Source organism: Arabidopsis thaliana, assembly GCF_000001735.4.
Source record: "Arabidopsis thaliana chromosome 1 sequence".
Classification (NCBI taxonomy): domain Eukaryota; kingdom Viridiplantae; phylum Streptophyta; class Magnoliopsida; order Brassicales; family Brassicaceae; genus Arabidopsis; species Arabidopsis thaliana.
Genome location: NC_003070.9, coordinates 9,039,575 through 9,065,664, shown reverse-complemented (window position 1 = coordinate 9,065,664; position 26,090 = coordinate 9,039,575). Strand labels below are relative to the sequence as shown.

The following is a 26,090-nucleotide window of genomic DNA, read 5'->3' as shown; positions in this document are numbered from 1 at the left end:
AGTTTAACTAAGGACAAGTTAAAGAAAACTCTTGATCCTATGTTATAGCTTAATTAGATAGTTCCTCAATATGCATGTGACGTCATAAGTTACCAAATTTGGTAGGTTTGATGTGAAAACAATTAAGAAGAGATTTGATAGTAGAAAAAAGAAGTTGTCGGCTGTTTTCTCCCCTGACGAAATCATATTTGTGAATTTGTTAGTAATAATCACAATCCGACATTCTTTGTTTACGTATTTGTACTCTCTCTCACAGCTGTACCCATTTTCACCAACCAACTCAATCTTTTGTTTTCTCCTTTTTTTAAGAGAAATTATTTCTACTTACACTTACAATATCCAAGAAACAAAACAATTGTCACCAACTCTACTAAACCTTTATATAAATTAGTCTCCACCCAGATAATAAGCTCGGCCAAATATCAATGTACCAAGAATTTCATTAAGAAGTCAATGTAAAGCGTGCAGTGTGTGGTCTAAACCGATGTTGGGATAACGGTTCATTCGATACGTGAAGGTTGAAACAAGGTTTGGCCCGGTTTACTCTTCTTTTGTGATGTCTGACTGGGAGAATCACGTATACTAGCCTTTCTTAATTTATCTATTCATATAAAAAGTAAAGTCAAGTGGATACTACTCTCTTTTCCTCCCCATTTTAGAGGGGTTGACTTGGACGAGGACGAAGGACAAGAAGTGGTAAACAGAATAATGTTATGCCAAACACTTGGGATCTTGAGGAATCTTGACTAGATGGATCTGAAACTCTTGAGTCGGCCGGATTGGGATCAAGAATCTTACCCAGATTCTTCTGATTTCTTGGTCCTCATCTTCTTTGCTCCATTCTTCCTTTTTCTTCGCTTAATCCTCGACAGATGCATATTCGAGGTAACCCACTATCTTCTGTTTGTTTTCTATCTCTTAATTAGTATTTTATTATGACTTGGGAAGCAAGTAAGTATCTCATGAGAAACCTATCTGGGAGGTTCACAGAGGGTCGCTAGAAGACTGGTAGTTCCTAAAGGACTATGTGCTGATTCAAACGAGAGAAGAAAGAAGGTAGTGAAATTCAAAGAATCCGCTTGGAAATGTTTGTGCTCTTTCTCGGTGGAAGCTTTTGCTCTCTACGTTACTTATAAGGAGCCATGGTTTAAAGACACCAGATCCTTCTGGTTAGGACCAGGAGACCAGGTATGGCCTGACCAAAAGATAAAGTAAGAATAACTTTACCTTAATGTGTTACGTGAGACGCAAGACACTGTCAACTATGCGGCAAACCTAATAACACCGGCGTTTTCACAGGTTGAAAATGAAGGGAATGTATATGTTTGTTGGCGGGTTAAATGTATATGCCTTTTTTGCTTTGTTCTTTTGGGAAACAAGACGATCTGATTTCAAAGTCATGTTAGTTCATCACATTGTAACTTCATTCCTCATCATCTTGTCTTACGTTTTCAGGTACCCCCTATACTAATTATAAGATTGTAACGACCAAAATTTTCTGAGACCACTAGCCTTTAACTTCCTCTTTTTATCCTTTTACTTTACTAGATTTGCTCGTATAGGTTCTGTAATATTAGCTCTTCACGAAATCAGCGACGTGTTTCTAGAGATAGGCAAGATGTGCAAATACAGCGGCGCCGAAACTATGACTAGCGTCTCGTTTGTCCTATTTTTCTTGTCGTGGACCACTTTGCGACTCATCTATTACCCTTTCTGGATCCTATGGAGCACCAGGTTCATACTCTAAACTCTCTACATATATAATGCGATGTAACTTGATCTAATGTTGTTTATGGAATTGATCTCTAGATTCTCTACGTATATATGCATGAACCTTTGCAGCTACGAATCAATAAAAGTGAAAACGGAGTACTGGGACAAGAAGCATCTGATGGAAACCGGACCACCCCTTATACTTTTCTACTATGTCTTCAACACACTTCTTTATTGCTTACAGATTCTGCACATCTACTGGTGGATCTTGATATATCGTGTGCTCATAAGCCAAATACGTGCCAAAGGCAAAGTCGCTAAAGACATTCGTTCTGGTTAGATTTATAGATGCATACATATCTAACCGACCAACTTAGGATTACATTCTACAGAACACGGAGTTTTTTTTGTCTTAACCAATCTGTCTTCAATTATTCTTTTTACAGATTCTGAAGGTGAAGATGATGAACACCAGGATTGATATATTGTAGACGTCCACTCAAATTTTTGTATCAGTGATGTCACCTAATAAAAAAAACCTCGTTATTTATGTGTGGTTGCTATGATCAAGCTGTAACCATTAGCCATCCCAATATATCATTTTCCTAAGCCAAACCGATTGGACTCACAATGTTGTTGAAGCCATATTTTAAGTCTTAATTGGAAATATGATTCCTAAAATAAGAGAATTAGTGAATCTAGCAAAAGAGAAAGAAAAAGAAAATATAGAGAATGAATCAGATCCATTACTCACAAAGGAAGAAAAACAATCAAACGCCAACATCGTTTATCCACATTTTGTTTGTTTCGTAGTCGTTTTGACCCTGATTTGAATTAGACAAATTTCACTCATCTCATTTAGCATCTTGGAACTAATGTAAGTGTGTAACAATGAATCCACCAAGAGAGCTCTAAACTTGTGGGCGATACGGTTGAGTTAAAATCGAACTCTATCGACGTATATGACAAACCCCATAAAATATAAGGAACATGTTTGTAAACAACGTCACGGACAGACCATGGTGTAACATAAGGAGAACTTTTCTACATAACCAAATAAAACCTCAGCAGAACACAATCAGATTCTATGATCTTTTTAATAGAATTAGATCAATTATGTTTATTTTTAATGATACTTTTTATGCCGTAATTTTTATTATGAAACTTTGAAGATATTTTAGAAATTCAGGATAATCTTGAGACTTTTAAGAAAAAAAGAGAGAAGGATAACTTCAGATTATGAAGCAATAGTCTACAAGAATAAATTCTTAGCAATATTGTATAATCTTATAGATAAGATTTTATAATTAGAGATAAGTACAAATTTTTGAGAAAACAAAAATATAGACATTAAAGAGTTATATACATTATTAATTCAACATTTTAGATGACCCAACAAAAATATTCAAATTGGACGTAACTATATAGGTAACTAGGTTTTAACCCGCGGTTTACCGCGGACAATCGGTTTATTTGGTTCTTATACTAAATATTTGAATAAATTTGATATCCTAAACTTATAAATATAAATTTCTAGTGATTAGTGAAAAATCATAATATATGATTTGGATATTATTGATTATTGATTTCGTGATTGAATATAGTGTTTTTAGGGATGAAATGTGATCATATTTTGATTTCAAAAACGACATAGATTCCTTATTTTTGTTGAACGGTTTAGATTGAAGGGAATTAATTTTATTGAACGGTTTAGATTGAATCGGATCATAAAATTTTATGAAATTGTTAAGACCAAATTACCCTTAATGATTTTGAATAGCAAAAAACAAAATCAAAAATTGAAATCAAAATTGAGGAAAAATTAGACAAATTTTCAATTTATACTTCCCTTTTAATAATAAAGGGATTAAGTAAACATTAAAAATGTAGACTATAACGGCCCCATAAACGGCTCACTTTTTCTTTGATTTCATAATCATTAAGCTTTCTTAAATTAGGGAAATGCCGAAAGGCAGAAAGGTAGTCGTATAATGTATTTATGTCTCTCCTTTTTAATCATATATGATTCACTTTATTTTATTTTCAAGTTTTGTTTTATTATTACCTATGACTCATTTTATTATTGTTCAAAGTCCACAAGAAACAAATTACACATTTACGAGGATTAAAAAACCAAAAACTGTCATCAATAAAAATTAGAGCAGTGGGGAGCCACAAGATAAAACAAGTGAACAACCTAGTCGTGAAAGAAAGATTAAACTTGGGTCGTGAAGTGAAGAGAGCATGTGAGTGTTGTTATTAGTGTACGAACTAGGAAGTCAGAGAAAACCAAAATTGCACTCAAGAACATGTGGATCCTCGTCACATTCACTCATAAGTCATAAGCCTATGGCCCTATGGACTACTTCCTACAGCTTCTTGCCTTTTTTATTTCCCATTTCTCTTCCATGTAACTCACTGCCTTAGTTACATATGATGTATACAAAATTAGATTGATTAGTATCATATGGTTTCTCCAATTTTGTAGATTCAAAATATTATACAAATAATTAAAATATTAACAAAACATTTAGTAATGAAAAGTGAAAATTGTCAAACAATTTTTTTTCTTTACAAATTGAATATAAAACATATTATATTCTAACATTATCATTAGGTAACTGAAAATTATCTCTATAGACTCTTTTATTTATTATTTCAATTTTTTTGGATATGCACTTATGATTAGAACATAATACAATGCGACGATAAACACAATTTCCAATTTATATTGGTTAATAATATCAGTTATTAAAAATTTATTGTAGATAAAAACAAAAAGATAGAACGGAAAAAAAGGAGAAAAAAAGAAAATGAAGAGGCAATGAAAAGTATTAAATTGGTTCTCATTCATTCTACACACTCAATGTTACCTCCTCGTGGGTCTGAGATCTTTTTCCCCAGATTCTCTACAAATCGCTCTCCCCGATAAAGAAGAAGCTCTCACAAAATTCCTCTTTCTCTCTCTCTCTCTGATTCCCCATTATTAGTTTCTGTGTTAAAATTGAATTGCGACATAACTCTGCCAAAGTGATAAGCCCCGATTCACACTAATTCCGAGAGATTTTTCTGTGTGAGTGCCATACTAAACTCCGAGAAATCGGCTCAAGTTTCGATTTTTGTTTCTGGGTTTTACCTTTTCAACCAATCTGTTTGCGTTTTTTCTTTTGTTCTGGGTGTTGTTGTTATAGAACAGTTTGATCGTTTCTTCTTTGATGGTTTTTGTTTGGATTCGTTTCGAGCTTTCGCTTGTTTTGTTTCATTGTATGGCTGCATTTTGATGATAATTTCATATCCGCTACTTTTGGATTAGAGTGCTGCGTTATCTTTAGTCTGCTTGACTCATTCCTCCATGGGTTTAAGAGTAAATGTCACTGTTCCTTTAAAATGTTCCGTACAATTCAGTCTTCACTATGTGTGTTTTTGGCTCTCTTAGCTTTTGGTCTCTCCATGTTTCCCAGCTTAAGATTATGTCTTATTAATGAAAATGTGTTCTTTTTTGCAGATTATTGTTCATAATGGGTCAAGACAGCAATGGAATTGAGTTTCATCAGAAGAGACATGGTCTCTTGAAGGATCAAGTCCAATTGGTTAAGAGAAGAGACTCTATTCGGTATGAAATTGTTTCTATTCAAGATCGGTTGTCATTTGAGAAGGGCTTCTTTGCGGTTATCCGTGCTTGCCAATTGCTTTCTCAGAAGAATGATGGGATCATATTGGTTGGTGTTGCTGGACCTTCTGGTGCTGGAAAGACTGTATTCACTGAGAAGATACTCAATTTTCTGCCAAGTGTTGCTGTCATTTCAATGGACAATTATAATGATTCTAGTCGGATTGTTGATGGGAACTTTGATGGTAAGAATTTTCATCTTGATAGGTCCCATGAGGAATGAAGTCCTATGACACATTGTTTTGAAACTTGAAGTATCTTGCTGCTGACAAACCTTATGTTTTGAAACTTAGATCCACGGTTAACGGACTATGACACATTGCTCAAGAATCTTGAAGACTTAAAGGAAGGAAAGCAGGTTGAGGTTCCTATTTATGATTTTAAGTCCAGCTCTCGTGTTGGATACAGGTAATGCGTGACGTGATTGTGCAGTTTCCATTTACTGATTCAGTCATCATTTTGTACTTTATCTAAACAAACAACCACTTGGTGTCCATTGTCACAAAAGTTTGATATTACATTCACATCAGCATGGTTTCTGTTTATTCCACTGAAGCATTGTTTTTAATGCCATGATTTAATTTGCTAGGACCCTTGATGTCCCACCTTCTCGGATTGTGATTATTGAAGGAATCTATGCTTTGAGTGAAAAACTGCGACCTTTATTGGATCTTCGTGTGTCTGTTACTGGTGGAGTTCATTTTGACCTTGTTAAACGGGTTCTCCGTGATATACAACGTGCAGGTCAACAGCCAGAGGAGATTATCCATCAGATATCTGAAACAGTTTGTCCTCATTTCTTTTATTTCGTGTGACTGTTTGGTTTAGTATATGAGCTGCCAATTGTTTATATTAACAACTCACTGTTTATGTAGGTATACCCGATGTACAAAGCTTTCATTGAGCCAGATCTCCAGACTGCTCAAATCAAAATCATTAATAAATTCAACCCCTTCACTGGTTTTCAGAGCCCGACTTACATCTTGAAGGTTTGAAAAGTGACCGGATTTCTATCCATCTTATCATATTAATCAGTGCTCTGCAAACTCAGTATTCAACTATTGACAGCGTTTGGTTAATTGAAGTTCTTTTACTATTACTTTGTTGTAGTCAAGAAAGGAGGTATCTGTTGATCAGATCAAGGCGGTCCTTTCTGATGGACATACAGAGACTAAGGAGGAGACCTATGATATATATCTTCTTCCTCCGGGTGAAGATCCAGAGTCGTGCCAATCATATTTGAGGATGCGGAATAAAGATGGAAAGTACAGCCTTATGTTTGAGGTTTGTTCAGAGTTTATTTTCCATGTTCTCATCAATATGACTATTCAATATCTGGAAAAGCTGACAATCCCTCTGATTCTGGTAAGATGCTTAGTATCTGGTGAATAACTGTGGTTCTGGTTTTGACAACCAGGAATGGGTTACGGATACTCCTTTTGTCATATCCCCAAGGATTACATTTGAAGTCAGTGTTCGCCTACTTGGTGGGCTCATGGCATTGGGATACACAATAGCAACTATACTTAAAAGGAACAGCCATGTATTTGCTACTGATAAGGTGTTTGTGAAAATCGATTGGCTTGAGCAACTGAATCGTCACTACATGCAGGTCTGTCTATCTATACTCATTCACCATCATTTGCTAGAAAATTGATTGTTCATCTGGCTTTATGATGACAGTACTCTTGTTCCCAGTTACTATGAAATTTCTTTATCTCCCCAAAAAAATATGACTACAATATTCAAATTTTGTTATAAACAGGTGCAAGGTAAAGATCGGCAACTTGTACAGAGTACTGCAGAGCAGCTAGGATTGGAAGGATCGTTCATTCCACGCACCTATATTGAACAGATCCAACTCGAAAAACTAATAAATGAAGTAATGGTATGTTTTGCTGTTCGGGTTTTGAGTTTTGTTTTGACTACATTTTATCTGGGGTCCTGACTAAAAATCCCATCACAGGCCCTACCAGATGATCTAAAGAACAAGCTTAGCTTAGATGAGGATTTGGTGTCTAGTTCAAGCCCTAAGGAAGCACTCTTACGAGCGTCTGCAGATAGAGTAGCCATGAGAAATAAGAACCTCAAAAGGTACACATCTTTTGAGGAGTGTGTGAGAAAGCTTTGTTACTTCCAACCCATGTGTCCTTAGTTATGCCATTTATTATACACAGAGGCATGTCACACTCATATTCAACCCAAAGAGATAAGAATCTGTCCAAGCTTGCTGGTTATTCTTCAAGCGATAGGAGGTACGAAGAAAGAAATCACGACTCGCCAGCGAACGAGGTTCAAATTTGTTCTCTTTCATTCCCTCTTGGCAACTTTGAAGTCTTCCTTTTAACTTAAGGGTGCACTTCTTCTGGTTTTCAACTATTTTTAGGGGTTTATGACTCTGCTTTCAGAACAAATATCATCTCTCAACGAGAGAATGGATGAGTTCACAAGTCGAATTGAAGAGCTCAATTCAAAGTTGAGCTGCAATAAAAACTCTCCAACACAGCAGAGCTTGTCAATCCAAACCGAAGTCTGCAATGGGTCAGCTCCTACTTCGTATTTCATTTCTGGTCTGGACAATGGCTGCTTGACAAATTCCATAATGCCCCATTCATCATCCTCCTCCCAACTAGCCAAGGATTCACCCTTAATGGAAGAGGTAAGTAACCTCACGCATCTCTCGTTTATGAATTTGGATTTTATTGCGTTGCTTTGTAACTTTGAGCTGCTCTGGTGCAACAGATATCGACCATATCACGAGGACAGCGTCAAGTTATGCATCAGTTGGATAATTTGTGCAATCTGATGAGGGAAAGCTCAGCAGAAAGGTCACGCCTAGCAAGAACAGGGAGCAGCAATAGCGGTAACAGAGGCAGATCAAGCAAAAGCTCCTTCTTGTCCAATGTGGAATCTAACAAGCTCCCTCTTGTGTTAACCGTGGCTATTTGCAGCATAGGTATTATAGTGATCAAGAGCTACATTAACAAGCGGCAATAACATCTATTAGCCACTATGGGTTTTCTCTTCTTTTTTTGTTCTTTTGTTTTGGTATTTTTCTCACTGGAGGCGTTTTGTGAGCTTCCCTGGTTTCTCTACGTAGACAATGACGCCAGTTCTCTTCCCCTAAATTAGTCGTTTGGAAGACGTTCTCGATTATTTATTCAATAAAGTTTAGGTTTTTAGTTTACAAGTCACTTCTTTGGGTTTTTACAAGGATCAAGACAAGACCTGGATGCAGTTGAACACAGGGTGACAGGGAGATTGTTAAAACTTAAAAGTACCAAATACAAAAACAACGTTATAGACTGGTAGACTCATCCATTATTATACTCATTCAAAGAAAAAATTAAGAGTTGCTAAATTGGGACATGTCATTGTACCAACTTTCATAACACCCAAATTCAAATCAAGTACTATTGAAGGAACCGAGTCTTCAAAGTGGCAATTGCATTGACAAAACAATATACAACCCATGAAAATCGTTCTACGAGCTAGACCAAGAGAACAATCTAATGCAACCACTTGACATTACATTGGGTTGAATGTTGTTTGTTTCATCATAGGTGATGAATGATGAGGACGGGTGAGCTAAGTCCATGTACCCTTTTTAACCATTATACATATGCATATAGACACAAACACCTACTTTATAAGTACTACATATATGCTCTACCAGAAATGCTCAAGCCATGCATGTTTGGATTCTCCAATGGAGCTGCAAAAAAATAGGAGCAGAGCAGAGATCCTGATTCCCATCATATAGCTTTGTCCAACCAGGCTGGTAATCTCAACGAAGATTTCATTCCTAGTCTTGTTAGGAAGATCGAGTATAGCAGATGCAGCAACAACACAAAGAATCCACTGTTAAGTAACAGCTGTTGAGAATCAAAGCAAAATGTTATCGGCTTCTTTTATTAATTTCCCGAGATAAACAGAGAAAAGCGGGATAAAGAGATTGCGTACCACTGTCCCAAATATCATATAAATGAGGCTCATCGAAGGCATTATGTTCAGGCCCATGGCCGTGAAAACATAAGAGAGAGAAGCGTGGATGTTAATTGTGATCTGCAACAACAATGCAGTGGTGGTTTTATTTGTACAAGAGTTTCTTTAGGTGAAAAAGAGTGATAGGTATTTGAGGGAAAGAGGCAGCTTACCACAGCGAGAATATTTTCTCTTATTAAGAAGGATGATGTCAGAACATAGCCTATGAGACCCAATGCTCGAACCTGCGTGGGAGGAAACACGATAATACAAGTAAACAAGGAGAGATAAGGACATATTAAGTGTACTGTGTAATCACAGGAAGCAGACATTTCACCATTGTGCACAAGAAAATCGAGAGACGCCAGCTTGCCCCCATACTGAGAACAGAATAATATTGCAAGAAAATAAACAACTGAGACATTTTCTTCAACAGTAAAGACAGGAATTAGTAAGATGTATGTTTTTGTTGCAGTAGAGAACTAGAAAGTAGAAACTGTGCAAAGATAGAGAGGAGTGTATGAATTCAACTACCTCCACAATGATCCCAGTGCAAGCCCCACAAGACCATGAGTAAGCTACAAAAATAAAATCTCCAAAAGTTAAGCAATGGTCACGAGATAAAACTCTGCTTGGCAATCTAGGAAAGCGGAGGCTTACAAAGTAAGTTAATGCCTTGACCGGACCTGATAATATGAACAACAGCATGACAGTAGCAACCTGAGAAACAAACAAACAAACACCACAAAAGACTTGAAGCACATATTCACAAAAAAAACTTGAGAAATTCTTATTAATGAGAAAAAGAATGTTCTTTTACAAACCATTGTCTTCCTGCCACCTGCAATGTTCCATCTTATCGAAGAAATCACAATTGGTAGTGAGAAGAAACACCCAAAGTAGTTCTGCGTTCAAAAATGTAAACTCATACTCATTAAAAAGGAACAAGTAAGTATGAAATGTTTATCACACTAACGATCAAACACACAAAAGAACGATGATTCTCACACACATCCTTTGTTTCCAAAGTTGACATTTTTGGCAATGTCTTCTATGAAAAATAAGATCAAACTTAACCTCAATACTCCAATGTCCTTATGGGAATTATAAGGCAAGAAAAATTAACCTCAATGGCGAGAGAATTGCTGAGAAAGTAAACGAGGCCTGTCACAGCAGCGAACATGGCACATTCTACTAATCTCAGCGTTTTCTGGTAAACCACTTCATCTCCTTCCTTCGTCGAAGCGTAATTTCTCTCGGATTCTTCTTTCTTCCCATCCTCTTGATTATTATAAAGCGAAGCACCAGAGACGCTCGAGAATGCGAAGCACCTTCCACGATTAGAGATAGAAACGAGAGAGATTATGTGTCTCTGTGGAGAGAGTGACACAGAAGAAGCAAAGGAGCGTGTAGGGGCAAAACGGTAAAATCGAGTAATGGTAGACTGGTAATGAATCGTCTTGAGGAGATTCATGGAGGCGAAGAAGAAGAAGACGACGAAGCTCTCTTCTCCTCCGTTTATCTTTGATTCTGGAGATAAACTGTTCGATTGATGAAATTACACTAAGCCGGATTTATACCAATTTAAATCTACGGTTAAAATCCGGTTTGGTAATTGTTTATTTTGGTTATTTGATTGCTTCTTTCTTCTGCAACCTCTGTCTATAAAGGGTTTTCTCGACAACAAAATCTAGGAGAGGTGAACTACTTAAACTCCATTTGGTTTCTACTGTCTCTCCGACATCCTCCTATACCAAAGGGACAAGCGGGAATTTGAAAATTGAGGGAAGCTAAAACAATTTTCAAACACTCAATTTCTTGATCCCATCTGGAATTGGATTCCATCGATTAATCTCTCAATGGTGGTGGACCAAGATCAGCAATGGCTGCTCGGTTGCTTATCAGCAAGTCTTGACCCTAACCAGAACGTTCGTTCTTTCGCTGAGACCTCTCTCAATCAGGCTTCTCTTCAACCAGGTCCGTTGCTTAAATCGTTTGGGTTACTTTCGAGCTAGTTGCTTCTCTTCTATAGATTCTTTTTTGTAGTTAGATTTTACCCAAAAGATGTTTGTTTCTTGTAGGGTTTGGGAGTGCATTGTGCAGAGTTGCTGCTAACAAAGACCTCTCTTTGGGATTGCGTCAAATATCCTTTTCATGTCATTGATTTGTTATCCCCTGGAGCTTGTTTATTGATATAATGAGTGTTTTCCCTTTTTTTGGCTTGTGAAGTTCTTAACCTACTGTTACTTAGCTGCGGTACTGTTAAAGCAGTTCATTAAAAAGCATTGGCGAGAGAACGAGGAGGCTTTTGAATATCCTCTTGTCTCAAGTGAGGAAAAGGTACTTTCACTGTCTTCTTTTATTGTTTGTTTTGGATTTCCAGCTGAGATAGTTTAGGAAGTTATTTTGGTTATGTTATTAGGCTCTTATTCGAGGACAACTGTTGGGCTCACTTGATGACTCTCATAGAAAAATCTGTACGGCTATTAGTATGGACATATCGTCAATTGCCACATATGATTGGCCAGAAGAGTGGCCTGAGCTAGTTCCTTTTCTCCTGAAGTTGATTAGCGATCCAAGTAACACTAATGGAGGTATATTTTCGATCAATTTTGTTTGCTCTAGAGACAAATTCTTTTTTTACTACCCATTTCTGTACTCTTTCATGAGAATAGTTACGAGGTTTCCTGAGGCTGAATTTATTTCCATATTCAACAGTTCATGGAGCTTTGAGGTGTTTGGCTCTTCTCTCTGGTGAATTGGATGACAAAGAGGTTCCTACGCTGGTACCTGTGTTGTTTCCCTGCTTGCATGCAGTCGTATCTTCTCCTCAGGTATTGTATTCTTATATTGATACGATCAGACTCATGTTGAATCACGTTTATGGCATGTCAAGGTCTCTTATGTGAAAATTTTAGTAACAGAGGCCCTTATGGAGCTCACTTCTTTGTATATGTAGAGCTATGACAAGTATATTCGAGGAAAAGCCCTTACAATTGTTTATTCATGTATATATGTTCTTGGAGCAATGAGCGGTGTGTACAAGGTACTTTTTCTTTGATAATACATACATCTTGAATGTGATTTGCTTCAGCTACTTCTGTTATCAGTTTACATATATAATGTGTTTATATTCAGACGGAAACTACTACTTTGGTGACGCCTGTGCTTAAGGTTTGGATGAATCAGTTTTCACTTATATTGGAGCATCCTGTGCAACGCGAGGATCCTGATGATTGGAGTTTAAGAATGGAGGTTCGTCTCATCTTGTAATTGTCTTACTTTTGTTCCCATTGAACTCCCGGAATTGTATATCGGGCCCCTGTCTTTGCATTGATTTTACCTCCTCTCATTAGGTCTTGAAGTGCCTAAATCAGTTTGTACAGAATTTCCCATCTCTCATCGAAAGTGAATTGATGGGTATGTTCTCGTGTGTTACCCATGTACTTTTTTTATTCAAACATATGCATCTGAAGCATCATTATTGAAACATAATATATGTGCAGCTATTATGAGGCCATTGTGGCACACATTTGAGTCATCTCTACAAGTTTATCTTCGATCGTCAATTGATGGTGCTGAAGATTCATATGATGGAAGATATGATTCAGATGGTGAAGAAAAGAGTCTTGACACTTTTGTCATCCAGGTAACTTTATAATTTTAAGTGATCAGTTTTCCTTCAAGGTCTCAATATTGGAAGTTAGTCTTTTGGTTTTTTGGTTAGAACTGGGGCATTTGGCTCATAGATTGTGGTATTTTGATGAGTTTGAGGCCAAGTGAGACTTGTTTCTGTGCAGCTATTTGAGTTTCTGTCAACTATCGTTAGCAGTAGAAGACTGTCAAAGGTTTGGCTAAAATCGCTTCAGTTTTTTTCCCCTTCATTTTGGTCGTATGTTACTTTGGAATTGGTTTCTTACGGAAATACTTTTATATCAGACCATTGCCGGTAATGTCAGAGAGTTGGTATATCAAACCGTCGCTTTCCTGCAGATTACAGAACAACAGGTAAAGATGAATCATGCATCTTCTGCTACTCAGACATGATAGTATATATTGGTCATATTTGTTCTTTTAAATCTCGGATGATAACATGAATCTATCAAGGGAAGTCTTACGAAGCTAGACAGCCTATTTATATATATGACGAAGTAATTTGTTTGTTGTGCAATAGAACTTATCTCTTGCTATCTTAACGAATAAAAGATGACCAGAAGGCTTATCCACTTTATCTGGTTTAATTATTATATGGTTTATATGTCTAACATTGGAGACAAGACATCCCTTTATTCTTTATCTCATATGTAGTTTCTCTTCAGGTTCATACTTGGTCCATGGATGTAAATCAGTTTGTAGCCGATGAAGATGAAGGTAGCTACAGTTGTCGTATATCAGGTAAGCGGTCTCTCACTCTTCTTAAGTCAAATTCATATGCATAACTGAGACAAGATTTGGAGGTCGTATGCATATATCAATATCCAAAATTTATGACCGTGTAACTATAAAACTACCTGCTTCACCACAGGAATACTTTTGTTGGAGGAAGTTATCAATACTTTTGGTAGTGAAGGGATCAATGCTGTTGTAGATGCTGCCGGAAAACGATTCCAAGAGTCTCAACGTGAAAATTCAGCTAGTTCTCTGTCCTGGTGGAGAGTAAGTGCACCTAATTCTCTTTGTTATTGTATTTCTTGAAAGGTTTGACTAGCCATTTTTTCTCTGATATTTTAACATTGTCCCCAATTCCGTGAAATTCAACCTTTTTTTTCTCCCATGTTCAGTTTTTATTTTCTTAACTTTACAACTTACTTTCATATTTTTCCATTTGTTAGTTAAGAGAAGCTGTGCTCTTTACTTTGGCTTCTCTTTCTGATCAACTTGTTGAAGCTGAGGTTTGTGTTTCCCATGACAATTTTAAAAACGAAAAAATTACTTAAGGTGGGAAACATGTTATATTATATTATAATCTTTTCAGGACTTGAGAATCGACCCTGCCAATTTAGCTAAATTTATTGAGCAATTGATAATGGAAGATACTGGAATTGGTAGGTATTGTAAGATTTACTGCTCCAACATTACTTCTCATTTGGTATTCAAACTGTTGTACATAACTGGAGCCTTTATTTAACAGGGTATCATGAATGTCCTTTCCTTTATGCCCGCATATTTACAGCCGTTGCTAAGTTCTCTTCTGTGGTAATATTTTTATTTTGTTTTCTCCCTAAATAACTCTAATCAGGAAGACATGAATTGAATCTTTTTCACTTTAATCAGATCAACGCGGGAATCCTTGAGCACTTCCTCAATGCTGCAGTTAGAGCTATAACCATGGACGTGTATGTTTTCTACCCTTCTGCAATTCTGCTGTTTAGTATCTTTCAGAGATTAAAGTTAGATACTATTATAAAACAGGCCACCACCTGTAAAAGTAGGCGCATGTCGGGCACTTTTGCAGCTCCTACCCGATATGAACAGTTCGGTTATTCTGCCTCAGATCATGAATTTATTCTCATCTCTCACTGATCTTCTCCGTCAGGTAATTTTTCTACTGAGTGCCTTTTAGCATACAACATGCGTCTATTTTACTTTTGTGTCACTCGAGATTTATATTCTTTTATTCAGGCTACAGATGAAACTTTGGTTTTGGTACTTGAAACTCTTCAACAAGCAATTAAAGCTGGTAAGTATACATATTTTTACTCTTTGCAAAAAACTTTCAGAATCTAGTTATGCAGTAGTTCCCACCTATATCTTATTTTCTTTATCATCTGCTAGGCCATGAAGCATCAGCTTCAATAGAGTCGATTATCTCTCCAGTGATTCTTAATGTGTGGGTGGCACATATTTCAGATCCCTTTATGAGTATCGATGTAATTGACGTCCTGGAGGTAATTAAAGTGAATGTGGTTATCATTCATTTTGTTGTTAGAAATGCAATTTGCCTAGTTTGTTTATGCTAACACTTAGCACTGCTTATATCATTCTTAACTGAACAATAAAAAATACTTTGTTTGCGGCTAATTTCTTTCCTATGGCTGTCACACAGGCAATAAAGAATTCGCCTGGCTGCCTTCATCCATTGACATCAAGGATTTTACCATTCATTGGACCAATTTTAAATAAGGTGCTGTGCGGAATCATTATTTCAAGCTTGTGTTTCCTCTAGTTTTACTATCTTTCTTCCCTGGTTTCCTTTTAATGACATCTCGGTGGTGAATGGTGAGAATCAGCCACATCAGCAGCCTGAAGGACTAGCGAGTGGATCCTTGGATCTTTTAACTATGCTTCTTAAGGCAAGTTATACTAGCTAGATTTTCGTAGTACGCAATTATTTTTTATGCTAAATGGACAGTATTTGTGTTTTGCTGACTATTTTTCTAGTCATATATAGGGTGCCCCAAGTGATATAGTGAAAACTGCATATGACTTTTGCTTTGCTGCTGTCATTCGTATCGTACTCCACAGTGAGGATCATGGTGAACTACAGGTGATAAAATATTCCATTTCTAGTTTGCTTCACCTTTATATCGACGAAGGTCACTTATCACTAGCCTTTTAATTGGTCAGAATGCTACAGAATGCCTGGCAGCTTTTATATCTAGTGGTAGACAAGAGTTGCTCACATGGAGTGGTGATCCCGGTTTTACTATGAGAAGTTTGCTTGATGCGACTTCTAGGTATAGTTCTTCACTTACTTTTTCGATTAGTTTATTTCACGTCCACCAAAAGCTGAGGCCTACTGTTTTTTGTTTTCTTTTTGCATTTATTAATATGTTGCCAACACTTGCGCATGCAAATTCAGTTGATTTTTGCGTATACGTGAGTAAATCTATGCACCATAAAAAATAGTCTGAATCACCTGCAATTGTTCTGCTTTTTAGAGCCTTCTGTGACATATCTACATTTCTTGGAATCATTTGGTTTGTTTGTTCCTCAATGTTTTCCAATTGGTATCTTTTGAAGGGTACATCTTGTCTTTCTTTACAAAGTCGATTTCTCAATGTTCGTGCAGGCTTCTCAACCCTGATCTGGAAGGTTCAGGATCTCTCTTTGCTGGGAAGTACATTCTGCAGCTTATCTTGCATCTTCCGTCAGAGATGGCACCCCATGTCCAGGATCTGGTTGCTGCTCTTGTAAGACGGTTGCAGTCTGCTGAAATTTTGGCTTTAAAAGGCTCATTGCTACTGATTTTTGCCAGATTGGTAATCTTCACCTTTCAGTTGGATAGTTTTAGTATATTAATGGTTCCTATCTTCTTTGTAAGGTGCTGTCAAGGCTCCAAAAGTTCACAAAAATTTTTTATCAGTCCTGCGCTGTAACCATTGATTTTTGCAGGTTCATATGAGTTATCCGAATGTCGATCAGTTTATCAATCTGCTTGTTAGCATACCCGCTGATGGCCATGAAAATTCCTTTACATATGTTATGACAGAATGGACTAAACAACAAGGCAAGCATCTATATCCGTGTTGTCTAGTTGTATAACTCTATTTGTATAACGTATGCGGTAAGGGTTTTTCTGGCTATTTCAACTTATTGTTGGTTAAGCATCTATTTTCAGGGGAGATACAATCCGCATATCAAATCAAAGTCACAACTTCAGCTCTGGCCTTGCTACTGTCCACTAGACATTCTGAATTTGCGAAGGTCAATGTCCCAGGCAGTCCAATTCAGGTCTTATGCTGTACCCATCTTTTTTTGTTTTTTCTTAAAACGCAGTTTATTCTCAGCCTTACAGAAACTTGAGTTAATTTCTGGTATAGTCCAATGGTGGCATAACTACTCGCTCAAAAGCTAGATCTGCTCCTGAACAATGGACCATTATCCCTCTACCCATGAAGGTATGTTATTGGTTGATTCCTTGATTCCTTGATCTAAATGTTCTCAATGTACAAGATGCAAGTCGGAATATGTATTCGTTGGGGATATATACAGTTCTATCCTGTATCTAAATGTTCTTAATCAGTCATATCCTCCTTTCTTTTCATCATTCTGGTGTATGCTTTCAGAAACTTTACATTCTTTGGCTCTGCAGATACTGGCTTTACTAGCTGATACATTGATTGAAATTCAAGAGCAAGTTTTGAGTAATGAAGACGAGGTGATTATAGTTCCTTGAGCTTCTTTATTTCCTTTCCCATCGTTGAATTGAGTGGAACTTGAGATGGCTAATTCTGTTCTCCGGAGTAGCAGGATAGCGAATGGGAAGAAGTGCATGAAGGAGACGCTAAAGCTGAGAAAGACTTGCTACGTTCAGCTGGTACCTCCCAATTCAGCAAACCCACATATGACCAACTTGAAGCAATGGCTCGTTTTGAGGTCCTTTTTTCTCTTTTACCTACATGGCTACTATACCATTGAACCTTATCTTATCAGAGTTACCGATTGATTTGACAGAACCAAGACGATGAGGTTGATGACCACCTACTTGGTACCGACCCCCTTAATGAGGTGAACTCTTGTGTTCTACATAAGTGTTGTATCTGCTCCTAATTCTCCAACTCGTGATCTGTTTCACCAACTCTCTTTATCTCTGAAACAAACAGATTAATCTGGCAAGTTATGTGGCTGATTTTTTGTTGAAGTTTTCGAGTGAAGATCGGCCTCTTTTTGATAATCTTTGCCAGGTTTGGTTTCTATTCTCTTATAACCTATCAACATCATGAAACTTAATATGAACCACTCGGCTTGTTTTCAAATATCTGTAGGGCTTAACAAATGCGCAAAGAAACGTGATCCATATGGCACTGAACCGCTAGGCTTGGCCCGTTATAATCCACAACTCTTGGCTTGAGTGTTGTTTTTTGTCAGTTGATTGATTTTTGGGGAGTAAAGAAATGGTAGCATCCCTTTTGTAAAAGTGTAGTTTTACACAAGGTACTCTATTAAAATATATCTTTGCAACTTTAAAGACTGAAGAAAATCCCTCTAGTCTCATGTTAAACTTTACAGTAAACATCGTAGAATTACTAAACATCTAGTAATGAAACAAATACTAAAGGCCGACGGATTAATAATATCCATCTTAGCCAAACAAATATAATTTATGAACTTCATATTTTTCGTACGTTACGGTGAACGAGATTCGTGTAGTCGTTAGTACATTGAAGAAAAGCTAGTAGCCTATAATATTGGTCGCAAAGATTGATGTGGGGGAATTAAATCCTTCTAATTGTCCATATATTTATAGCCCGTGGGAGTAATTGGGCTGGGCTCTTAGTTGCTGATGTAAACGGGTAAGAAAAACCCGACCCGACACCGAGCAACCAGCTCCTCAAAGGAAAAGCAAAAACACTGAAACAAACAAAATCAAGTTCTACTTTTTTTTGTTTGCATAGAATCGAGATCATCTATGGCGGTGATTAGTCCAGCTACACGTTTCGCACCGCCGCTGAACCGGCCTTTTCACCGCCGATCAATACTTGCCTCGTTTCATTCTTCCTCTAGGAACTTCCTCTTCCTCGGAAAACCCACTCCGAGCTCGACGATCGTTTCCGTCCGGTGCCAGAAACCTGTTTCCGACGGGGTTAGCTCTATGGAATCCATGAATCACGTTGCATCTTCAGTTTCGTCTTCGATCGATTTCCTAACGTTGTGTCATCGTCTCAAGGTATGTGTTGAACCATATAGACTACTACCGATTCCGAAATCAAAACAATGGATTGAGTTAACAACACTTGAGAGTGGCTCTCAATTTTTGAATTGGAGATCTGCATAGTTATATTCATTGGTCAACATTGTCAAGTAGTGAACTTTTCCTTCTTGTGTAGACAACAAAGAGAAAAGGGTGGATTAATCAGGGGATAAATGGACCTGAATCAATTGCTGATCATATGTACCGTATGGCTCTAATGGCACTTATAGCTGGTGATCTTACTGGAGTTGACAGAGAAAGGTTCGGTTTTGCCTCAAAATGTTTTTCCTTTATTTAGATGATAGAGAAAGGCTACTGTATATTGATTGTACAATGCATTTTGGAAGGCCTGGTGTATACATATGATTTGTTTAGGTTTTTGATAAACGAGCTTGTAGAGCTCCGTGAGGGCTGATGTATGTACGTTTCTCTTCCTAAAGTGATTGGTTCTATCAGAATGCGGGTATCTAAGGAGAAACCGATAGATCGTTGATGGGCTAGTTAGTTATTGTGCACTTTATCTTCTAGAGAAGTGGCATATTCTGGAACTCAGGATGTAGTGAAAATGTTCCTGGAGTTGAATGAAATATATGAGCAGCTAGTCAGAATTACAAAACATGTGCTCTTAAAGATTTAGGTATGATTTGAATCAGACACGTTCAGAAAGTTGAATGAAGGATAAGATAGGGAGACCATCCGTGAACAATTGATTTTTAAGTGTGAATTCCTTGTTTTCTGGCTATTGCTTACTGGATTTTTCTGTCTTCCTTTTTTCTTGGCATCTTAAACAGGTGTATAAAAATGGCAATTGTGCATGATATCGCTGAAGGTAAATAAACATTTGATCCTACTTTTCAATTGTGAGGTTCACTATATTTCCTATATTCACTAGTTAGTTAAGTTTCATTCAAAAAATACTGGGTGGTTTGGAGGATACAAACTTGTATAGATTTATACCCTGAGTAGGGTAGTATATGTAATAGATACACTTGGATTCGTATATGAAAATTTAATTTGCTGTGGAGATGGAACTAAACATGTGTTGAGAGCTGATTACTTTGGTTTCTTTCTCTCAATTCATATATACTCTTCTTCTGCAACTTAACGCGTAGAAATTTTCAAAGCCTCACCACTTTACTGGCTTCCGAATAGCTATTGTTGGAGATATTACCCCATCTGATGGTGTGCCTAAGGAAGAAAAGAGTAGGAGGGAGACAGCAGCTTTAAAAGAAATGTGTGAGGTTCTTGGTGGAGGCCTCAGAGGTATATACGCCTTTGCCACTGTCATCTTCTATTGTTTTGGTTTCCAAAACACTTATTTATAAGCCTAATGTCAACGTGCAGCGGAGGAGATCACAGAACTTTGGCTGGAGTATGAGAACAATGCTTCTTTAGAAGCAAATATTGTAAAAGACTTTGATAAGGTGGTTAATGGGTTTCGAGTTTGCAACAATCGATGGCGTTAATTCCTGTTTCCTGTTAAGAGTCAAAACTTACTCAACACAAGGGTTACACTGACTCTCGTCTCTATTACTGTTTTAGGTTGAGATGATTCTCCAGGCGCTAGAATATGAAGCTGGTAAGTCTCAATCTTAAACTTTGTAATCGCATGTGCTTGTTGTTCCTCTCCCATCACAAGAAATCTCACTTGACGTTTGAACATCATTGCAGAACACGGGAAAGTGCTCGACGAGTTTTTCATATCAACAGCAGGTAGAGAACCCATCTCATACACTCTCTTTGCTTTACAGTTTTAAACGTGAAATCATTTGGTTTCATCAATTTCAAATGCAGGCAAGTTTCAAACAGAAATTGGAAAAAGCTGGGCTGCTGAGATCAACGCTAGGAGAAAAAGCCAATTGACAAACAGGCAGAGATAGTAAAATCCAGTTGCATCATACCTTCAATCTTCCTCAACTATCAACAGTAGAATCTCGGAAACTAAGCAGACTCCTCATGAACCAAAAGGTACAAGCTTCTAGTGAAATTTTCAGTTTTGTAGTTCAACGAACACAAAGTCCTTGTTTTTTTAACTTCCCCTTTTGGTTACTAGTTGAAGTAGAAAATGCTTTTTTTTTTGAGAAAAGTGATCAAAGTTTCTTATGAAAATCTGAAGTTCGAGGTTCCTAATATGATTATGTTGTAGTCACAACCCAATTGAAACATATCACACACTCTTGTAGTTGTTAATGTTTATCATAAATGATATATATGCATTTCTCTGACCCCACTTTAACGCGTGTGCATTGTCATTGTCACTGTTAATATTGAAATCAATGTTAGAACTTAGAAGAGAGAGTCAACAGCTACAGAATCTTGATACCAAATGTTGTCACGTGTATTATTACTTACATTCCTTCCTCTTCTTCGGCAATGATTATGCGTGCAATTTCCTTTTCACACAGACTGGTTTTGTTAACAAAGATAATGAAGAGCATATAAGATATGTATTTTAATCAACCGACACAAGTTTTTGCATAGCAAGATCCTCTCCACTAGCCCCAACTTTGTGAAGATAGAGAGTGACAAATTAAAATTACAAGAAAAAAGGTGGTGGTAATTGAAAATGAAAAACAAAGAACATAAAAAGTCAAGACTGAATAATTAAAAATGGGTTCCACAGTGCCACTGCCTATTTGTTTGTTGCTCTTTTTCTTGTTTTATCGGCATGTAAGTGATGGTCCCAAAGTTGTCAATATATCCCTTTCACAGAATTTAATATCCACCAACGAGTGAACTATTATTTTTCTATTATACATAACATTTTTTCTGGACCAAACGTACCATATGTTATGCACACTAGATATTCCAATTGTTAACTATTTACCCCATACCACAAATGATACTTTTTTCACTTGCATTATCTTTTGTTTTCTTTCGTTGTTTATGTCAATGTATTACGTAGCAAGCTTAGTCGAAATATCACACGTTATTGGTTGAAAGTTATGTGATTTTTACGATTGCCATAGTATTTGAGATTTGGTAAAGAAGCTGTATAATCACTATACTACTAAACAAAACAAAAAAAACTAGATTTGCATATCGAAATCGCCAGTTACCATTTTCACCAATGATATCGTAAGGTGTTCGTGTTTTTTTAATTGGCAAAATAAGAAAAAACTAGTATTAATTTTGACCATTGATTTTGACTTTGAAGGAAAGCATTCTTTTTCCTTTTATGATGCATAAATTTGTCTTGAGTACTTCCCTTGTAGATTTTTCTTATTTGCCTAGCGCTTGTTTGTTTGATGATGCGCACAATATCTTTTTTCCAAATTTTTGGTTTTTTCTTTAACAGCTTTACACAAGTTTGAACCTTCAGAAACCATTTTTGCTCAATCTCATAGACAGAGAGAGACAATTTACTTAGCTAGGTTCTAATAGCTCACTGTAGAGTTGGGTTTTGACTAGCAGAGGAAATTTTTGGTGAAGTGTGTGGTCTCGAAGGAAAAGCTCTTTATACAGATCCGAACAAGTTTGCATTTTTGTCATCTAATCAGATAATCTCGCTTATCTGGAATTTGCATTATTGGTGATCTGGGTTTTATCTGTTTAGTGTTGAAGCCTGTTGTCCGAGTATTTAGGGTTCAAATTATAGTACAGTGTTGAGTGATGTGTGGTTTTTAGTTGGTGCTTGGAGGTTACTGTCATACTCAAGTCTGGGAATTTTTGTTTCTTTTTTGTTTAATAATTTCTCTTAGTAAAGTAAGTGACGGTGTTTGTTCAATTTCAGTTTTTGATCAGAAGAGTGTTGGTGAAGAAGATGTTAGAATCTGGTCTTGGGATTTAGATGACTACACCTGCACAGGCTCCTAGGGAGGAGGTGTCACTGTCTCCATCATTGGCGTCCCCTCCACTAATGGCGTTGCCTCCACCGCAGCCTTCGTTTCCCGGTGATAATGCCACTTCCCCAACTAGAGAGCCCACTAATGGCAATCCACCAGAGACCACAAACACCCCAGCTCAGTCTTCTCCTCCTCCTGAGACTCCACTATCATCACCACCACCAGAACCTTCTCCCCCATCACCTTCACTAACTGGACCTCCTCCGACGACGATTCCAGTATCTCCTCCACCAGAACCTTCTCCCCCACCACCTTTACCAACTGAAGCTCCTCCTCCAGCGAATCCAGTATCATCACCTCCACCAGAATCTTCTCCCCCGCCACCTCCACCAACTGAAGCTCCTCCTACTACTCCTATTACATCACCCAGCCCGCCAACAAATCCACCACCACCACCGGAAAGCCCTCCTTCACTACCTGCACCAGACCCTCCAAGCAATCCACTTCCACCACCTAAGTTAGTCCCACCATCACATTCACCTCCACGTCATTTACCTTCCCCGCCAGCCTCAGAAATTCCTCCTCCTCCACGTCATTTACCTTCCCCACCAGCCTCAGAACGTCCTTCAACTCCTCCATCAGATTCAGAACATCCTTCTCCTCCTCCTCCAGGGCATCCAAAACGTCGTGAGCAACCTCCTCCACCGGGTTCTAAACGTCCTACTCCATCACCTCCTTCTCCAAGTGACTCAAAACGTCCTGTGCATCCTTCACCTCCTTCTCCACCAGAGGAAACTCTCCCACCTCCCAAGCCAAGTCCAGATCCCTTACCTTCTAATTCGTCTTCACCACCAACATTGCTTCCACCATCGTCAGTTGTATCCCCGCCTTCGCCTCCTCGAAAATCTGTGTCAGGTCCTGATAATCCATCTCCAAACAACCCCACTCCTGTGACAGATAATTCCAGCAGTTCTGGTATTAGTATAGCGGCTGTTGTGGGTGTAAGTATTGGAGTGGCCCTTGTGCTGCTTACTCTCATTGGAGTTGTTGTCTGTTGCTTAAAGAAACGGAAAAAGAGGCTCTCAACCATTGGTGGTGGCTATGTTATGCCAACACCTATGGAATCCTCCTCCCCAAGATCAGGTAATCTTAATCTCGTCTACTTTTATAAGGCAGTTAGTCTTTGCCATCCTTAAATGTCTTGGCAAGCATGGCAGAAAGAAGTCTCCTTGTATAATTGATTGTTTGAATCTTATTAAGACATGTTACTTTAAACTGAAGAGTTCATAGTTATTCAGAGATTAAGATAGTTTGTGTCAAGAGTTCATAAGTATGGATATTGCTATGTATATTTTGATTATCATCAGTATTTCTGGATTTTCATCTCCATATCTTTGTTATTATACAGATTCAGCGCTTCTGAAGACGCAGTCATCCGCACCTCTAGTGGGAAATCGTTCTAGCAATCGTACATACTTATCACAATCAGAGCCTGGTGGTTTTGGTCAATCGAGGGAACTGTTCTCATATGAAGAACTTGTCATAGCAACAAATGGATTCTCTGATGAAAATCTCTTGGGTGAAGGTGGATTTGGTCGTGTGTATAAAGGAGTTTTACCAGATGAAAGAGTGGTTGCTGTGAAACAATTAAAAATAGGTGGAGGACAAGGTGACCGAGAGTTCAAAGCCGAGGTTGATACCATAAGCAGGGTACATCACCGGAATTTGCTTTCTATGGTTGGATACTGCATTTCCGAGAACCGGAGATTGCTTATTTATGATTATGTCCCTAACAACAACCTTTACTTCCATCTTCACGGTAAGTAAGATTTCTAGACATAAAAGCACAAACCCAAACCACATTTACTTATTACTATCTTTCCATGGTCTTTAGCCGCAGGAACTCCGGGTCTAGACTGGGCAACACGTGTTAAAATTGCTGCTGGTGCGGCTCGTGGACTAGCTTATCTCCATGAAGATTGTAGGTTGCTACAACTCTTCAAAAATTTATGGATAAAAGAATCAAATTCTTTATGTTATTCTTTTGGTTCTTGGGGACTACATATTATTTGATGAATGATTTTAATGGTAAAACATTTACAGGTCACCCTCGTATCATACATAGGGACATCAAATCATCCAACATTCTCTTAGAAAATAACTTCCATGCCCTGGTATACATTCATCTGCTCTTCTGAATTTGCAAAGCTGCTGATTAATTAAAAATCATGGGTTCTAACACTGGTTAGAATCTTATTCGTAGGTTTCTGACTTCGGCCTTGCAAAGCTAGCTCTCGACTGTAACACACATATTACAACTCGGGTCATGGGAACATTCGGGTAGGTGCTGGTTAAGGTCCCATATGACATTGCTCATGAGCAAAACTTCTTTCTGTATATGTTCCATCTTATAAACGATTGGTAAATGTTTTCAGCTACATGGCTCCGGAATATGCATCAAGTGGCAAATTAACCGAGAAATCAGACGTATTCTCCTTTGGGGTTGTTCTACTGGAGTTAATCACTGGACGTAAGCCTGTGGATGCATCCCAACCTCTGGGAGATGAGAGCCTTGTTGAATGGGTATGGTATAAATAAGCATTTAAACTTTTGAGAATGGAACTGTTTCTTCAATCCAATGTTTGTGTTGAATGTTTCAGGCTCGTCCTTTGCTTAGTAATGCCACTGAAACCGAAGAGTTTACAGCTTTAGCAGATCCCAAGCTAGGTAGAAACTATGTTGGTGTTGAAATGTTTAGAATGATTGAAGCAGCGGCAGCTTGTATTCGCCATTCAGCTACAAAGAGACCCCGAATGAGTCAAGTACAGACCTTCTCTTAATAAGCCAGATTTTTTTCTTCTTTCCAAATCGAAACTCACATCAATTTTTTACAGATTGTGAGAGCTTTCGACAGTCTAGCTGAGGAAGACCTCACCAATGGAATGAGACTAGGCGAAAGCGAAATAATCAACTCAGCTCAACAGTCTGCAGAAATCAGATTGTTTAGAAGAATGGCTTTTGGCAGCCAAAACTACAGTACAGATTCTTTAACTCGTAATAGTTATATAAGCAAAGATGAAAACTTGTAAATATGAGAAACAAAACACATTGCAGAATGATTTTTCTGAGGAAGAGATCTCAAAGCAGAACCTTTCTTGATTAACTTCAAATTGGGATCCTCAGTTTCCTCTCTGCCGATACTATTGCAGAAACAGCGGGTTTTGGAATATTATGTGGATGAACATATTTGCACAGTTTAAGCGGCATAGTGATTTTGCCACAAAACATATCTGAAAGTAGAACC

The 26,090-nt window shown here is 37.7% G+C and overlaps 6 protein-coding genes across 16 annotated transcripts; 5 read left to right on the top strand and 1 right to left on the bottom strand.

Moving 5' to 3' along the window:
- The first annotated feature begins 344 nt into the window (after positions 1-344).
- AT1G26200 (TRAM, LAG1 and CLN8 (TLC) lipid-sensing domain containing protein) lies at positions 345-2,359 on the top strand. 3 transcript variants are annotated; one of them, NM_001160896.2, is made up of 6 exons: positions 345-885; positions 991-1,211; positions 1,300-1,455; positions 1,549-1,734; positions 1,843-2,048; positions 2,160-2,359. In NM_001160896.2, the coding sequence occupies exons 1-6, from the start codon at positions 751-753 to the stop codon at positions 2,192-2,194; spliced, it is 939 nt and encodes a 312-aa protein (NP_001154368.1). In that variant the 5' UTR covers positions 345-750; the 3' UTR covers positions 2,195-2,359. The 3 variants fall into 3 exon arrangements, with proteins under 3 accessions (NP_001154368.1, NP_001323183.1, NP_001323182.1); NM_001332697.1 differs by having other exon boundaries at positions 1,810-2,048; NM_001332696.1 differs by having other exon boundaries at positions 1,549-2,048.
- Positions 2,360-4,524: 2,165 nt separating this feature from the next.
- Positions 4,525-8,570, top strand: AT1G26190 (Phosphoribulokinase / Uridine kinase family). Of its 6 annotated transcripts, NM_001332694.1 has the most exons (13): positions 4,579-4,786; positions 5,219-5,326; positions 5,412-5,568; positions 5,677-5,791; positions 5,973-6,168; positions 6,259-6,372; positions 6,494-6,667; positions 6,801-6,995; positions 7,149-7,271; positions 7,350-7,477; positions 7,561-7,675; positions 7,770-8,042; positions 8,126-8,570. In NM_001332694.1, exons 3-13 carry the CDS (start codon positions 5,520-5,522, stop codon positions 8,378-8,380), a joined length of 1,737 nt encoding a protein of 578 aa, NP_001323087.1. In that variant the 5' UTR covers positions 4,579-4,786; positions 5,219-5,326; positions 5,412-5,519; the 3' UTR covers positions 8,381-8,570. The 6 variants fall into 6 exon arrangements, with proteins under 6 accessions (NP_173944.1, NP_001323083.1, NP_001323086.1 ...); NM_102384.4 differs by having other exon boundaries at positions 4,525-4,786; positions 5,219-5,568; NM_001332693.1 differs by having other exon boundaries at positions 4,561-4,786; positions 5,219-5,568; positions 7,792-8,042.
- A 153-nt stretch (positions 8,571-8,723) lies between these two features.
- Positions 8,724-10,992, bottom strand: AT1G26180 (uncharacterized protein). Of its 2 annotated transcripts, NM_102383.5 has the most exons (8): positions 10,494-10,992; positions 10,192-10,272; positions 10,028-10,087; positions 9,902-9,945; positions 9,705-9,747; positions 9,541-9,612; positions 9,347-9,448; positions 8,724-9,258 (listed from the first exon to the last, which is right to left on the bottom strand). In NM_102383.5, the coding sequence occupies exons 1-8, from the start codon at positions 10,839-10,841 to the stop codon at positions 9,139-9,141; spliced, it is 870 nt and encodes a 289-aa protein (NP_173943.2). In that variant the 5' UTR covers positions 10,842-10,992; the 3' UTR covers positions 8,724-9,138. The 2 variants fall into 2 exon arrangements, with proteins under 2 accessions (NP_173943.2, NP_001321303.1); NM_001332690.1 differs by having other exon boundaries at positions 9,541-9,747.
- AT1G26170 (ARM repeat superfamily protein) lies at positions 10,962-18,373 on the top strand. The gene is made up of 33 exons (NM_102382.3): positions 10,962-11,344; positions 11,449-11,510; positions 11,615-11,707; positions 11,790-11,961; positions 12,086-12,201; positions 12,327-12,413; positions 12,506-12,622; positions 12,724-12,787; positions 12,874-13,016; positions 13,168-13,215; positions 13,307-13,375; positions 13,687-13,762; positions 13,893-14,023; positions 14,200-14,259; positions 14,343-14,412; positions 14,499-14,563; positions 14,642-14,703; positions 14,780-14,903; positions 14,990-15,047; positions 15,143-15,255; positions 15,414-15,491; positions 15,598-15,660; positions 15,759-15,854; positions 15,935-16,044; positions 16,380-16,569; positions 16,703-16,817; positions 16,929-17,041; positions 17,131-17,208; positions 17,403-17,468; positions 17,561-17,686; positions 17,765-17,818; positions 17,914-17,994; positions 18,076-18,373. Exons 1-33 carry the CDS (start codon positions 11,227-11,229, stop codon positions 18,124-18,126), a joined length of 3,069 nt encoding a protein of 1,022 aa, NP_173942.2. The 5' UTR covers positions 10,962-11,226; the 3' UTR covers positions 18,127-18,373.
- A 242-nt stretch (positions 18,374-18,615) lies between these two features.
- Positions 18,616-21,243, top strand: AT1G26160 (Metal-dependent phosphohydrolase). Of its 2 annotated transcripts, NM_102381.3 has the most exons (8): positions 18,616-18,977; positions 19,138-19,262; positions 19,793-19,830; positions 20,154-20,264; positions 20,346-20,425; positions 20,544-20,580; positions 20,673-20,714; positions 20,796-21,243. In NM_102381.3, the coding sequence occupies exons 1-8, from the start codon at positions 18,720-18,722 to the stop codon at positions 20,879-20,881; spliced, it is 777 nt and encodes a 258-aa protein (NP_564240.1). In that variant the 5' UTR covers positions 18,616-18,719; the 3' UTR covers positions 20,882-21,243. The 2 variants fall into 2 exon arrangements, with proteins under 2 accessions (NP_564240.1, NP_001320747.1); NM_001332689.1 differs by having other exon boundaries at positions 18,664-18,977; positions 20,346-20,580; positions 20,796-21,231.
- A 566-nt stretch (positions 21,244-21,809) lies between these two features.
- Positions 21,810-26,037, top strand: PERK10 (proline-rich extensin-like receptor kinase 10). 2 transcript variants are annotated; one of them, NM_102380.4, is made up of 8 exons: positions 21,810-23,929; positions 24,195-24,605; positions 24,681-24,767; positions 24,890-24,960; positions 25,050-25,126; positions 25,222-25,369; positions 25,447-25,608; positions 25,681-26,037. In NM_102380.4, exons 1-8 carry the CDS (start codon positions 22,792-22,794, stop codon positions 25,873-25,875), a joined length of 2,289 nt encoding a protein of 762 aa, NP_173940.2. In that variant the 5' UTR covers positions 21,810-22,791; the 3' UTR covers positions 25,876-26,037. The 2 variants fall into 2 exon arrangements, with proteins under 2 accessions (NP_173940.2, NP_001322403.1); NM_001332688.1 differs by lacking the exons at positions 25,447-25,608; positions 25,681-26,037 and having other exon boundaries at positions 22,377-23,929; positions 25,222-25,423.
- The last annotated feature ends 53 nt before the right edge of the window (positions 26,038-26,090 follow it).

Bases quoted from the DNA above. Each gene is read 5' to 3' on its own strand.
- AT1G26200 (NM_001332697.1), top strand. From the start codon at position 751: ATGGATCTGAAACTCTTGAGTCGGCCGGATTGGGATCAAGAATCTTAC. The intron at 1,456-1,548 runs GTACCCCCTATA...TTACTTTACTAG, and splicing joins ATCTTGTCTTACGTTTTCAG to ATTTGCTCGTATAGGTTCTG. The intron at 2,049-2,159 runs GTTAGATTTATA...TTCTTTTTACAG, and splicing joins CGCTAAAGACATTCGTTCTG to ATTCTGAAGGTGAAGATGAT.
- AT1G26190 (NM_102384.4), top strand. From the start codon at position 5,232: ATGGGTCAAGACAGCAATGGAATTGAGTTTCATCAGAAGAGACATGGT. The intron at 6,668-6,800 runs GTTTGTTCAGAG...TTTGACAACCAG, and splicing joins AGTACAGCCTTATGTTTGAG to GAATGGGTTACGGATACTCC. The intron at 7,676-7,769 runs GTTCAAATTTGT...AACTATTTTTAG, and splicing joins ACGACTCGCCAGCGAACGAG to GGGTTTATGACTCTGCTTTC.
- AT1G26180 (NM_102383.5), bottom strand. From the start codon at position 10,841: ATGAATCTCCTCAAGACGATTCATTACCAGTCTACCATTACTCGATTT. The intron at 9,613-9,704 runs GTGAAATGTCTG...CCTCCCACGCAG, and splicing joins CGATTTTCTTGTGCACAATG to GTTCGAGCATTGGGTCTCAT. The intron at 9,259-9,346 runs GTACGCAATCTC...GATTCTCAACAG, and splicing joins ATATGATATTTGGGACAGTG to CTGTTACTTAACAGTGGATT.
- AT1G26170 (NM_102382.3), top strand. From the start codon at position 11,227: ATGGTGGTGGACCAAGATCAGCAATGGCTGCTCGGTTGCTTATCAGCA. The intron at 14,260-14,342 runs GTTTGTGTTTCC...TAATCTTTTCAG, and splicing joins ATCAACTTGTTGAAGCTGAG to GACTTGAGAATCGACCCTGC. The intron at 17,469-17,560 runs GTGATTATAGTT...CCGGAGTAGCAG, and splicing joins TTTTGAGTAATGAAGACGAG to GATAGCGAATGGGAAGAAGT.
- AT1G26160 (NM_102381.3), top strand. From the start codon at position 18,720: ATGGCGGTGATTAGTCCAGCTACACGTTTCGCACCGCCGCTGAACCGG. The intron at 19,263-19,792 runs GTTCGGTTTTGC...CATCTTAAACAG, and splicing joins ACTGGAGTTGACAGAGAAAG to GTGTATAAAAATGGCAATTG. The intron at 19,831-20,153 runs GTAAATAAACAT...GCTTCCGAATAG, and splicing joins TGTGCATGATATCGCTGAAG to CTATTGTTGGAGATATTACC.
- PERK10 (NM_102380.4), top strand. From the start codon at position 22,792: ATGACTACACCTGCACAGGCTCCTAGGGAGGAGGTGTCACTGTCTCCA. The intron at 23,930-24,194 runs GTAATCTTAATC...GTTATTATACAG, and splicing joins ATCCTCCTCCCCAAGATCAG to ATTCAGCGCTTCTGAAGACG. The intron at 24,768-24,889 runs GTAGGTTGCTAC...AAACATTTACAG, and splicing joins AGCTTATCTCCATGAAGATT to GTCACCCTCGTATCATACAT.